This window comes from Manacus candei, unplaced genomic scaffold (genome assembly GCF_025592945.1).
Source record: "Manacus candei isolate 608988 ecotype Guabito, Panama unplaced genomic scaffold, ASM2559294v1 h1tg000048l, whole genome shotgun sequence".
In the NCBI taxonomy this organism is placed as follows: domain Eukaryota; kingdom Metazoa; phylum Chordata; class Aves; order Passeriformes; family Pipridae; genus Manacus; species Manacus candei.
Genome location: NW_026138096.1, coordinates 4,794,197 through 4,808,282, shown reverse-complemented (window position 1 = coordinate 4,808,282; position 14,086 = coordinate 4,794,197). Strand labels below are relative to the sequence as shown.

The window sequence follows — 14,086 nt, the reverse complement described above, 5'->3', positions numbered from 1 at the left end:
CACTAACTGCCGAGGTGTATGTGTTGCAGTGGGAACCAGAAGATGGCTTTCCTTCTTCTCGTAGCAGGAACATTGGAGAAGAAATGCTTTATGATAACGCAGGCCTGTACGATAACTTGCCGTCTCCAAAAATCTTTGCGCGCTATCCACCAACTGACAGGAAACCCAATAGGTTATCTACTGACAAACTCTCCTCTAACCATTACAAATACCCTGTCTCATCCAATCTGTCTTCTGCTCAGTCTGTCACTAATACCTCTGCTGTGGGGAGGGGATCTGGCTCGCAGGTACTGTACTGTTTAATACTTAACAACGCTTTTTATTTGTTGGCTGTTCTGTTTATCTGGTTGTTAATCTGAAGGGGGCTATTTCCATCCCTTAGTGTTAGCACTGAAGTGCTTGGAGTTTAGTTAGGAACCCACTGATAATGAAACAGGTTTGCAAAGTTATAAATACTGATGTGGAGGTATTGGTACCTGAGAAAGGCTTTCCACACATGTTCTTGATGATTTACAGATTGTAAATGATAATTAAAAAAAATTAGATGTGACCTTTCACACTTAACCTAAATGCATGTCTAGCCACCTTCTGGCTCATTAGGCAGTGATGACTTCAAAGAAAAAAAAAAAACCTCAAAAGACAAGTGAAATATGACCTGACTGTGAGAGTAAATTTGGCTCTTTAGAATTGTACTAATCTATATATTGTATATACTGTGGTTATATATTTTGTGAATATATTTTGTGAATATATTTTGTGAATATACATAAATATCATAACATGATGCTATATATTTACTAAATTATGTTGAATATAGTCATATATACAGTAGTTAATTTATTGGCTGCTATTTTCTTCTCCTGAAAAAAAAATAAGCCTGTGTCTCTGCTGCTTTCTGAGGGTGGCTTCAGACTTCTGTACCTCAGCTGGAATGTGAAGCTATAGAGCAGATGAAGTCCTTTGTGCTCAGCCTTGTAGCAGATGGGCAGACCCCAGCAGGGGGGCAGAGCAAACCTTGCCCACAGCCATGCCAGGGACCTTCTCAGAGCCCATAACCTGTCTCCAAAAGCTGGTCATTGGCATAAACCTGTGAATGTATCACAGTGATGGGTGATTTTCAGTCTAATCTGACATGGAACAGTTAGTGTTTCCCTTGTATAAAGTACTGGTCATGCTGCGTGTTAACTCACTTAACCCTTACAGAAACTTCATATTGGAATATTAGAATTCAGTGAAGTTGCAGAATTGGAGGTGCACATGAGGAATAAATGACTGCAGCAGCAAGCTTCCTAGTGCCCTTCCAGTTCCATCCTCACAAACCTTTGGAAGCAGGAAAACAGAGCATGGCACAAGCCAAGCCTTGCGCTTGGCTGGGGCATCCTGCATGGGAACACTATAATTAGTCAGGACAGTGTTGATCTTCCCAGGGTTCAGTTCATTGCAGCAAGCCCTCTAAATGGAAATCCCTTGAACATGAAATGTTCTGTTCCTGGTAATCTTGTGAACCTGTCTGGCCATTATGAGAGGGTTTTTTAAGTAAGAAAAGCTTTTAATTAGTAGCTAGAGGTTGTTTAAGGGGAAATTGATATGTTAATTCCTAACATTTAAAAATATGTAAAAATTATATTGTTTAAAAAAAAATAAACCTGTGCACCACAAGGATGGCAAGATCATGTAGTAAATAAGAAACAGTGTTAAGGTTTTGTGTGGCAAACCCTGGTGTGTTTTTCTGTATGAAATTAACTCTGACAAACTTGTGTTTCAAGAATCTTTGCTGTAAAATTTTTTTTTTCTGCTTTGCAATGGCTTTCTTAATACCGTAAATGCCAGAGTTTTGGAGACATTGATGCCACCAGAGATGGGGAGTTCATCCCTTGTTGTAACCTGTGATTGCTGGCGTGGCTCCTGCTGAGCAGGCAGCTCTCAGAGATGTCATCTCTGGAGGAAGCACCGTCTCCAGCTCAATCAATGCACTGCATTAAGGCTCTCCAAGCAAGCGGCTTTCTGTCAAGCTCTGCCCTTGATGAAAGGGTGACTATATTGCCAGTGGCACAGGAATAGCTGGAGCCTATTTGTACTTTTGTTTTCAAACAGTTTAAAGGCAAGAAGCCTCCTGTGACTACTAATGGCATCGCCGGAAAAGGGAGAACTTTAAATAGCCAGCCGAAGAAATCCGAAACAGCGTCATGTGTGAAGCGCACTGCGTCTAGTAAGTACCTCTCCTCACTGCTGCCTCATTTGTCTCATGAGTCTCACTTGAGTCATGAGGACACCCAAAATAGCTGTTGTCTTAGCAAACAAGATAAAGAACCACTGTGGTTCTTCTGTATCTGAGAGGGCGGGGAGGAGATGCCCACCAAGACTTTGAATAGGAGATATTGTGTGCATTGGTGACTCAGTACTCCAGACACACCACAAGATAAAAGGGTGTCATGTGGAGAGTGACAAATATGAAACGTGGACCCGTGGCTGCAAAGTCATGAGGACAGCAGGTAATGAAAAAGGGATAATGATTCTTCATTTAGGGCAGAGAGGAATACTGTATTCCTGTGGGAAAAGGAGGATGAAAAGCTAGGATAGACATCAGAACATTATGTTGCTCAGAAGTGGACTTACTCTTATCACTATCAAAAAAAGAAAAAGGTATAACAAAAGAAGGAACACAACCACACAGATCAAAAGCTACCTCAGAGAGAGGAAATTTCAAGTGGTGAGTGGCACATTCAGTAAAAGTTTTCCTGGGCTGGTAGATTGTCTAGGAAATTCCTAACAGGGATTACAGGAGAAAAGACAAAAAGGAGCTATAATAATATTTTTAAAATATGGAGTCCAAAGCATGACTTTTTCTAGGGAACAAATAAATGGTTTTTTTTAATCTCATGCTAAAACTTAAAACATCTTAAAACTTATTAAATTTTTAAGGAGTCATGGATTTAGTGTCAACAAGGAATTTATGTTAGACTTTAGACTTCAGTAAGTAGCTTTCTAACCATGGAGGTCAGTTGGTACAGAAATACGTAGTTGTAGAAGTAAAGGCATCTCAGTTACTAAAGACTGACTAAAACTGGTTTAACAACTATTTGTCAGAAATGATTTAATGTTGTAGATTTTGCCTTCAGATGCACAGACAGACAAAGTGATCTCTTAGCTGACCTATTTTCTTTGAGTCTGCAACTGGAGCAGAGATATAGAGGAGGATGTGATGTTAATTACACCACAGATACATGTAAGCCATGAAATGAAAGCATTTGTATGGAAAACTAAAAAAGAAAAAGAAAGCTCTCCAGAATCAAAGAAGTGTGAACATCTTTCTATTCTCTTATGTCTGGTGAGAAAAAATGTGCTTTCAACACTTGAAGTAGGGATGAAAACCAGGCAAAAGGGCAAACAGGTAGTTTTTCCTCTCACCCCTCCTAACTAAAAATGAAGGGTTCATAGCTAAAGAGGAGCCTCCTTTTTATCCTTTGAACCATACAGAAAGGCAAGGCCATTTTTCAAAACCAATGCACTGTAAGCTAATTGGTAAATCTCGTATTCCTCAGGTAAATGTAGAGGACAAACTCTCTATCCCATATCGTTGCTGTAGCTGTGCTGCAGAACTTGGCAGGAATCATGGACCTCAAGAAAGACCCAGGGGAAGAGGAATGACAAACCAGTTTCTCAAACCACAACATGCTTCATGTGATACTCAGTCTCGGGGAATACTTTGGAGATTTACTGTTAGTTTAAACCCTAATTATCTTCAATCTCATGCAGATGCAGAGCAGTACAAATATGGCAAGAATCGTGTGGAGGCAGATGCAAAGAGGTTACAAAGCAAAGAGGAGGAGCTGCTAAAGAGGAAGGAAGCTCTCCGGAATAGGCTGGCCCAGCTCCGAAAAGAGAGAAAAGATCTACGTGCTGCCATTGAAGTCAATGCTGGTATGAGGTGCTTTTTTGTGCTGAATTCTCACCTGAGTAGGCTAAATTATCCAAATAGCTTTGTATTCTGTGCTGAAGACCTGCCATCCTACATGAGGTTTAGTTTTGATGTTAAGCAATACTCTTTAAGGTTTATATTTGCTTTCTATATAGGTAGAAAATGTAAAAAATAAAAATATATGTGTATATTTATTTTGTATGTGTGTGTGTATATGTACACCTACCTATCAAATGGTATGGATGGGAGTTCAGACAAGCAGAACATGGGAATAATTTTATTGTGACTGGCTAATTATATTTTCATGATACAGAAAAGTAGCAAAACAAATACTGATTTGAAACTAGACTAAAAATATAGGAAAGGTACCTGAAAGAAAGCATTTACATTGCTAAACTTTTTACGTGAAAAGTGTTGTAGGTAAAGTACATAGTTTTATTGTGACATCACTGATATGTAGAGACATCGTTCCTTACTTTTTAGAAAGAAAGTAATTTCTGTAAGTGTAAATTTAAGCTTCTTATTGAAATAATAAAATTGCTGTGGATGACAGGCAGGAAGACCCAAGTGATTCTTGAAGACAAGTTAAAGAAGTTGGAAGAGGAGTGTAAGCAGAAGGAGGCTGAGCGTGTAAACCTGGAGCTAGAACTGACTGAGGTGAAGGAGAGCCTAAAGAAAGCCTTGGCTGGTGGCATCACACTGGGCTTAGCTATTGAGCCAAAATCAGGAACATCAAGCCCACAGGTATGCAAACACATTAAATATGAAAATCCCACAATCATGGGCTGGGAGTGCTCTGCCTTCTCAGTTCCAGCAGAAATGAGTGGGAACTGAGTTTTTTAGTGTTTTTTTAAGCCCAAGAAATAAGACTTCCTGTGTTAGTTACATTTTCTACAGCAACAGGGAGCAGGTAGACATGGGAATCACAGGCAGTATGTGTTAGGATAATGTGCAAAAGCTGATGTCTTGATGCTCTCAGTGGTTGTAAAAGTGGAGGAACTGAGACATTGCTCCATCCCAGGGAGATTTAAATGCACAAAGTCATCGTGCAGTGATGGAGACCTACTTGTGCTGGTCTCCTGTCAGTCGCTGCCACCCTTTGCAAGGGCTGCATCTCACATGTTCACAATGGAGCTCGGCAATCCCAGCTTGTTCTATAGATCTGTGTCCAAAGCAGCCATCAGAAGGATCAGAGAGGGATGAGTCATTTCCTCTGGATGACCCATAGTTGTTTAATGAAAGAAAAGAAACTTCAGTTTTCATCACAGAACACACACACACACACACACACACATTGTTTTGTTTCTTTTTTTCTAATCTCTTTTTCATTTACCCATCGTTATTGTGAATATGTTTTCTTTAAAAAAAAAGATCTGCAGTTCTAAATCTAGGTAGAAAATGTTGCCCATGTGACTGTTTGGAGGAAACTCAATATAAGCTTTTCACTCTTCATTAGTCTCCAATTTTCAAGCACCGAACTTTGGAAAACTCTCCAATCTCCAGCTGTGATACCAGTGATACTGAGTGCTCAATACCTGTGAACAGTGCAGCAGCTCTGAAGCGACCTCCCTCATCAAACAATTCTCCGTGTCGAGGCCACGTCCTTCGGAAAGCAAAGGTGAGAAGGCTGATGTCTAATTTTCTTTTTCTGTGCTTTCTCATACTTTCTTTAAAAGTCTTATTTAGCCTTAAGAGAATGTCTAAATTATTGGTATTACTACATAAATACTGCTGATTTGGGGGAATCTTTTGCAGAAGAATTGGTAAGTAGTTTGGGAGACAGATTTGACTCAACTCTCATTACATGTTTTTCTCTGTTCCTTTATTGATTTTACATGCAAGGTTAAGTGGTCTGTGGTGTAGACAGTCTATCTGTCCACTAATCTGTATAGCAGATAAGTGGTTAAAAGGGCTTTGTTATAGTAAGTGATTGGAAATAACACATGATTGGGTCTGATCTTTGCCAGACAGTGCAAGAACAGAATAGCCGTACATTATAATAATCAACAATGTGTTGTGCAAGTATCTACTCTTAATGTACATTTAAAGTAGAAGCAGAATTAATTTTAGTCTCACAAGTACCAGATTGAAATTTGCAGCTCTCTTGTATTCTTAGTTTTCTAACTTCTGTTTTTTAGTTGAAATGGGATTTGTATGACCATTCTTGTGGGCTAAATTTGCTAGCAACATAAGCATGTGGGCAGCACATAACCAAAGGTGACAGTAATAGCGTTGGACCCAGGTTTTTGTTGATTTTTTCTAATTGTGATTAGAAAAAATGATAATCATAAACACTTGTCTTTCGTGCAGGCTATTTTTTTTCCAAAACATTGATGTCTTCTGTATTTGGATTTCTTCAAGTAACTTTTGTTATATGTATTCACGGATTATATACATCTGTAGTGTCTGAGCATGCACTGGGCACCTAAACGGAATAGATACTGAAAAATCAGCATCTCAACAAATTATTTTATTATTAAATTATTATAATAGAATTATTTCTCCTGCTACAGCTTATGAGAGAATTTCTCACCTTCCTTCTACCACCTTCCATGGACATCAACTACTTTGTTCTGCCAGTTAGCCTGATTCATTTAAATTCAACAAAGGATAATTATACTTGCTGCAATAGGTTTCAATTCAGTTTTTAACTTTGAAGTTTTCTGCTTGTGTTTCAAACCTGAAGAAGGATTTATGTGCTCTAAAGCTTATCTGTATATTTCAATTATACCCTAATCTGTCTCATAAAGATATCATCTCTAACTGTACACTTGTTCTTAGATGTGGATGTTAGCGCAGCATTACTCAGGGAATGTGGTCTAGCAGAGCACAGTCCTCACAAACGGGAGCGTGGATTTGTGCTGGACGGGCACATTAAATCCAGCCATCTAATCGTTACAGCTGGAGGAATCAGAGCAGTATAAAAACCTAAACATTTCTGGTGTAAAGGATACCTTCCAGCTGTAGTACATTTTCTATGCTCAGCATATACCATACAGGAAAAACACTGCCGCATTGTTTCATGTCGCTGTACTTTGGATGGCACAACAAGCTGGTCAAGCTCTTTGGTAGAGGAATCTTGGATATAGAATTAGGATAATCAAAAAGGATATGGAGCAACTAAGCATATTTCCCATGCTGGGAAAAACAACTCAAAAGTATCCAATTCAGCTTTGACAGCTTTTTCCTAAAAACTCAGGCACTAAATATTAAGAGTGAAATTTTGCTGAATTAGATAGTGCAACTCAAGCTGTACTCAGCCCATTGGCAGGAGCTGCAGCCAAAGCCTGCTATCAGGTATGGATCTGCAGCACGCCCCACTTTCAGGGGTGGCAGCTGTACATGTGCGGGGGTGGAATTTGGCTTTCAATTCTTTTGGCCTTTTGCAGTTACGAGTGAGCCCAGGCCTTATAGATGTGGCTAAGGGAAGGGCGTCACACGTGAGTATCCCAGAGCAGAACTTGGCTCTCCACGCATGGATGTCAGTGCAGTATGTGGGAGCGAAACGGATTTCACATCTGTGCTTGCGCTTGCATCTTCAGCCCCGGCACATCTCCCGGTGTTATGAGGGAGTTGTATAAGCGTTCAAAATGTCAGATTATGGGGGTTTTTTTTCCCCTGGTATGTATTTGAATGCACTGAATGCCTCCCTTCCTGCCCCTTCCTTGCACGGAGGATGCTGAGCCTGTCACCAGCCACCCTTGTGTCACTGCTATTGCTCACGAACCAGCAGCACCCTGTGTCTCCCTGCTGGGACAGCAGGTTTGGGAGCTGTGTCACCAAAAGCTTTCTCCTCTCAGATGCACTGACATGAGAAGAAAATACAGAAAGAAGCAGTAAGACAGATCTAGTGTTAAATCTAAGAACTGACAGGAATTTGGGCATCCACTGTTTAGGACATACAGTATACCTGTGCACATATACACATACATATATTTGGATTTTTTAACTTTTCTGTTTGTAAGTATCCTTACATTTTTTTTAGAAAATAATTATGCGTATTTGTAAGAAGCCAGAAGGCATTTTAATTGCAATTTTGTTAATCTGTACTTGGCTGGAAGTGGAGACTGTATTAAAATATGGAAAACAATATTCTGCATTAGCATTCCTAGAGAAGTAAAATGATCCAAATATCCTTGTGTACAAGAAAAACAGTTATTTAAACATTTCACATATCAATTTAATTTCTAAAACTAAACTGTTATGTAAAACAAGAAAACCGAATTTATTATTTCTGTTTTGTTTTCAAAACTGGTGGGCTGGTGAATGTCAGCCGCTTACATTTTGTTCGTGTTCAGGGACTGGAGAAGAAAAGGAGCTCTCCCAGTTTCCCAGCTCCCAGTCAGGGTGTCAGTGTTGACCTAAACATTCTTTCATTGGTGTGAATCTGCTGGACCAATGGAAACAAAGAAGTTCCTTTTGCACCTGCAAAAGACACTTCTGTTTTCAAGGCTTAATATATATTTAATAGGCCTTTCAAAGTAATCTTGTTTTTATCAACACTGTGTTTTAAATTTAGATTTACCATAATTTGAAAAAGTAAAACTGAATATTTAAAATATATTATTATAAATAATAATTATAAAATTATAAAAATTATAAAATATATAATTTTAATAAAAGCAGCATTTAAATGAAGGAAAGAAACCCCACAAGTTTGGAAACAAAAGAAGTTATTCTCTACCTGCTTCAAACTCACAATTTTTTTTTTCCTTCATATTGCTAAAGCAACCACCAACTGTGATCTTTTTTGTTGTTTTACAACAGTTGAAGAGGTGTCATGGTCATGCAGCTGTTTAGCCAAACTAATGCTCTTATTGCTTTCAGCAGCAGAAACAGCAATCTACATGCATAAGTAATGGTTTTCAGCCAGAGCTCTTGAATGTTGTGGAATGAGTGTTAAATTCAGGAATTCAGGTTGGGAGCCAAGTCAGCAGGCTGCCTGCAGAGTGTCTCTGCAGAGTAGATGGGTTGGGGAGGAATCTGCAGTCCCCTGTGCCTTCCTGGCGAGGAGCAGCTGGACGGTTGGTTGATCCATGGGGATTGCTTGAGCCAGAGGCACCTCCTGCAGATCTTCATTAGTTCCTGATGGCTGTGAGAGTGTGATTCAGGGAGTAGGTACAGTGTGGATGTCCTAAGCTGAGCCCATCCCTCTTCAGCTCTTCTGCTCCCAAGTACTGTTAGGAAATACTGAGGTGTCACTGGATAGCCACAAGTTTTATTTAACTGGGTGTTTAGCTATAACCACTTATGTGGCAGAATAAATGGCAGTACCATGCTCTGAGACATATAAATGAAAGCTTTATAGTTTACATGTTTTGCTGTGGTTGGTAGGTGTCCTTGTTCCCAGCTAACAGGTAGAGAAACTGAGGCACAGATAGGCAAAATGATTTCTTCAACTTGCCAAGCAATAGCTCAATTTGGATTATGTATAAGGGAAACAAATGCAATGCAGGCTGACTTGTTTTTCTTTACCCTGCCTGTTGGTCTCTGCCTCAGTAAGTTGCTCTTTTTAGCCATGGAAATATGTGTCTGCCATGAATTTCATAATAAAAAAATTGAAGAGCAGTAAAGCAGTCACTTGGTATCAGCTCTGAGAGATATTGAGGGCTTCCTGCTGTCTCATGCAAATGAGTTAGAGAGCCCTGCTTGCTTAAATCAGCCTCTCCCTTAGCTGAGTGCTTTACACCAACTGTGGGGTGCAAATTGCTCCAGAAGTACCCCTTGCAGAAAACAAACATGGCTAAAGTTGCTGTATATAGTTGCGGAGGGGTGGAAGCTGTGCACAGACACTATCAGGACATGCTTCTTAGCATTCCCTAATTTGCGGGCTGGATCCAGCATAGTTAATGGAAAAACTGTCATTGACCTCGACTGTTGCTTAGCAGATCCAATGACATAAGTGAAATATCCTGATTTCTTTAACATTTTCTGTATCTTTTTTTTCCCCCTCTTTCCAGGAATGGGAGATGAAAAATGGAACATAAACGTAGCAAAACCACTCACTTTCCATAAAGGCCTTACCTATTACAGACCAAGACATAGGCTGCAAAAGACTCATCTGAAAGGTCATTTCAAGCGATACAACATAGCAAGTTTTATAATTCTGTTAAGTTAATGGTAGCTTGACGCTAATTCGCCTGTATTCCCTCTACTGTATTGCTGTGTAACTACGTGTGCCCCTTTTTATTAGCTGTAACTCCTTATTTCCAACTTCACTGGTAAAGAAAATGAAAACCAAAAAAAACCCAAACCAACCATAGTAATTAAAAAGTCACAGTTGAAAGTTTACTTTGCTGAAACAGCACAGACCAGCAGTGTTAATTCTATCACATCAGACCACCTGAACGCTGCTGAAGATGGTGCCTAAAGACCAGCGTGAAATCGTTAACTCTTACAGGTTAAAACTGACTTCTGAGGTCTGACACGGAGTAAGCTCTTACTCAGTAAGCTCTTACTCACTGGCAGTCGCTTTGCTGTTCACGTGGCAAAAGAAAACTGAAGAAATGCAATCACAGCAGCAGCGAGGCTTGCTCGGCTGAGAACGCGGGAGCGCTGCAGTGCCACCATCCTCCGCGCCGGTGCAAGACCGCGGGATGACACGACTCAGCTGTGAGGCATTTTTGGGATACTTTTTAGACAGATGATTTTGTCATTGAGAGATAAAACGCTGCCAAACTTGGGAAGAAAAATGCTTTTTTGTACGTTCTTTTTATTAATGTTTTGAAGCACCAGTCGTTTTCAAAGTTCACGTTCTTGAACTATGACTCGTTCTCGATTTTTTTAAAAGGCAAACAGGTATTTTTAGATACTGCTTCTTTTCTATGCTTTTTGAAAAAGAAAAAAATAATTGAAAATAATTCTCAACAGATAATGGCAACTCAGAATAACTTATGCAGTCAGTCTTGTTTTGTTTTTTATAATATAGTATTGTTAAACTTGAGTTATAGAACACTGCTGTACTTAGTTTCCTTCGTCTTTTCAGACCTCAGCTATTATTTTTGAGGAAGATGGACTGAAAAGGTGATAATTTTCAGACTCTTTTATAAACAATTTTACAAAGAATTGGGGATTTTCTCAGACATGAATCCATTTCTGTTTACTAGGAAACAGCATCTTGCATTTTAGTCTGTAAAATTATAAAAATCTGGTTTTCTTTGTCTCCATCCATGTCACTCCTGAGAAATTATATGCAGTAAATTGCCAGCTGAAGTCCTTCAAAATCTCAAGTTTGGTTTTAAAAAATCAGGAGAAGGGAAATTGTATAATAAGATGGCCTGTTTTAAGTTTTTCTCTGTGTTTTTTTTAAGCCTTTGGAGAGTCTTCAGTCTTACTCTCAAGATTTTTTTCCTCCTCAACTGAGGATTAGAAAATTACTTTAATTAAAAAAATTAAAATACTACTCATATTTTGAGATAATCACAGATATTAGGGCTGAAGTGTTGATAGTTAGTTAAGACTGCAATTAAAATCACAGAAGTTGGCAAGACAGCAGTTATCAAGGATCACATCCCTTTATGGCCACACCTATAGATTATCTCTTACCTTTAGGAAAGGGTGTGTGCAACTCATGAAGCATACACTGGGATTCTCAGCTGAGCTGGATGCCAGAGAACTTCCTGCAGGAGTTGGTGGGATTTGAAGACACAAAGCTTTCAAAAAGACCTGATAGCAGACAGGAGACAGGGCTGTGTCCTGCTCCCAAATGCAATTAGTGACAGGGATCCCACTGACTTTAGCAGCATAGAAATGGGGCCCAGCATGAAAAAAGGCTTTTTGCCTCTTGGGACTATGCTTTGTACAAAGTGCTGCAGGAATGCAGATACAGTAGGAAAGCAAATGTCAGGTTTTCACTGAAAACACAACTTATTACTATTTTAGGTCATCTACTTACTAACTCTATAAGTAGAGGGCACATTCTATGCTGTATGACTATGGACTAAACAGCATCAAATTCCCACAAATAATAGCAGAAACAATTTGAAGCAAAAGTAAGTTCATTTAGGCTTTTTATTTCAAATTAAGTTATTTATTTGTATATTGCAATAAATATTTAATTTATATCTGTACATATTTATAATGCAAATTAGGCTTCTAGTCAACGTTTGCAATGATGTAACAGTTGCCATTAAGAAGTGGTCCCGCATCAAGTAATGCAGAGTAGTCAAAAGCCAAATCACTTTGTCTTGTTTACCCAAAATTGGTATTTTATTTTCCATCCCCTATATCCCATGGAAAAAAAAAATAATTCCTTGGCAAGGACAAGGAATCTATGCCTGAGATAAACGTGTGCACATTTCTGCCCAAGCAGACAGAATGGTGTGGTGCTGGGGCTGTGCACACAACCCCAGCCCTGGTGGTGCAGCCTTCAGCTCTGCCAGAGGTGCAGGTTACCCTCAGCACCCATAGCACCCTCGGCACCAACAAGGCCTGCTGCAGCAGGGGCTGACAGCAAAATTAAGCATCTTTCGCTCTTCCTCCAGCAAAGGCTCCATAAAGCCACCACTGCCCCCAGCCTGGCACATGCTGTAATTATATGTCTCTGTTCATTGGTACCACTGCAATTTGCATTAGTGTATTCTATATAATGGCCAAGGTTTTGAAAGGAGGAAAGCCAAAAACCTTGGGAAATAACCAAGGTCTATAGACCACGTTCGGTGCTGTGAAATGTACTCTGTTGTCTTGAATAGTACTATTGCTGCACAATTTTTTTATAAAGAGCAACAGGGCTTGTATTTTCACCGTTTTTAGATTTCAGGATCACCAGGCAAACTCAGCCATAGAGCAGCATGACTTTTGTTTTAAAGGAAAACTCTCATGTTTTGAACCATTTCTATGTCTTTTAAGAAAACGTTACACTCGTGCTTCCTCACCAAACACCTGTTACTGTACCAGGTGCTTTTAATTATTTTTTTTAATGGGTAATTCTTTTTTTAATAATTAAAAAAAAAACATCATAACTTCGGGGGATCAAAGGTGTTTTTTTTAATGAGATGATTGTGGCAATTTGGTTTTTCAAATGGAGAATATTAATTTAGTATCAAGTTTTGTTAGACACTTTCAAATTAATTGGCCCAGGGTGTATGTTGTAAGATAATGTTCTCATATGAAGAATGTAATTATTTCCTTCTTGTATTTTTTAAAAAACAAAATCATATTTAAAAAAAATCTCTGTGAAAAAAGCATGAACGAAACATGAAAAAAAGGTTTTGTTTTATTTTTGTTATTGGATATGTTGGCAGTGCCCATTATAATTGACTGTAAATATAGTCTTTCTACTGTATTTCTCAATGTATTTAAGTTTTTTGACACACATTCATGGAAACTTCTGTTAAAAAAAAAACAAAAACACAAAAACAAAAGTCCCAAAATAGACCCACCTTCAAATGTGTGTCTTAGTAGCTTCAGTTAACTTTATGCCTTTCTAGTTTATTCTTCAGAAAATTCTTGCAAAGTGTGAAAAAAGACTGGCACCTGGTAGGTGCGACAGATCCAAGACCATTATTAATAAAGTTACCTGTCAAGAAAAGAAGGGTTTGCGTTGTTGTTTCTTGGTATTTGTCTATATGAGAAGTTGGTGGCACCTTAGCAGGTCTCCCACAAGTGTCAGCCTCAGCTGAGTCCCATTCTGCTGTGCCAGTCAGCTGGACAATGCTTGGACGGGTTATAATGAATATTTTTTGCTATCAGTTGTGCCCCCATTTAACTGAGCAGTGACCTTCTGCAACTTGAATGCTGTCTATCTGAGGACTCACTCAGCCATGGAAAGTGGAAGTTCAATGTATTTAGAGCTCCTAGCAGCAGTTTCCTCTTGCCTTGTGTGACTGCATCAATTTGCTTAGATGTCAACTCCATTAATAAATTATGTAAAATGTAAAACATTAAAAATTACCCCTAAGAAATGAAAGTGGATTAAAATCAAACTGAGCTGATTACCAGGCTACTTAAAGATGAATATAGCAGTTCCTTACAGGTGACTGACAGATGACATTGAAAAGTGTTAAACCATAATTAATCCTTGGGTTTTTTTCTTAGATTTTTGCTCTTGTTCCTATTACACCACAATTATTACCAAATGTAGGAAATAGAAAATAACATTTCATTTTCCCAAACCGAGGGAAGCAATATTAGAAAGTAGTTGATTGGTTTCCTTTCTGTAATTAACAG

The 14,086-nt window shown here is 38.9% G+C and overlaps 1 protein-coding gene across 4 annotated transcripts in view; it reads left to right on the top strand.

The window, feature by feature from the left end:
• AFAP1 (actin filament associated protein 1) overlaps positions 1-13,451 on the top strand; it is a 116,618-nt gene extending 103,167 nt beyond the window's left edge. The window contains exons 13-19 of one of the 4 annotated variants that reach the window (XM_051798342.1): positions 30-287; positions 2,095-2,209; positions 3,757-3,921; positions 4,473-4,663; positions 5,376-5,537; positions 7,309-7,359; positions 9,880-13,451. In XM_051798342.1, the coding sequence (XP_051654302.1) occupies positions 30-287; positions 2,095-2,209; positions 3,757-3,921; positions 4,473-4,663; positions 5,376-5,537; positions 7,309-7,359; positions 9,880-9,906 (969 nt within the window). In that variant the 3' untranslated portion in view covers positions 9,907-13,451. The remainder of the gene's footprint in view (positions 1-29; positions 288-2,094; positions 2,210-3,756; positions 3,922-4,472; positions 4,664-5,375; positions 5,538-7,308; positions 7,360-9,879) is intronic. The other 3 variants (XM_051798343.1, XM_051798344.1, XM_051798345.1) reach the window with 3 other exon arrangements.
• Positions 13,452-14,086: the final 635 nt, after the last annotated feature.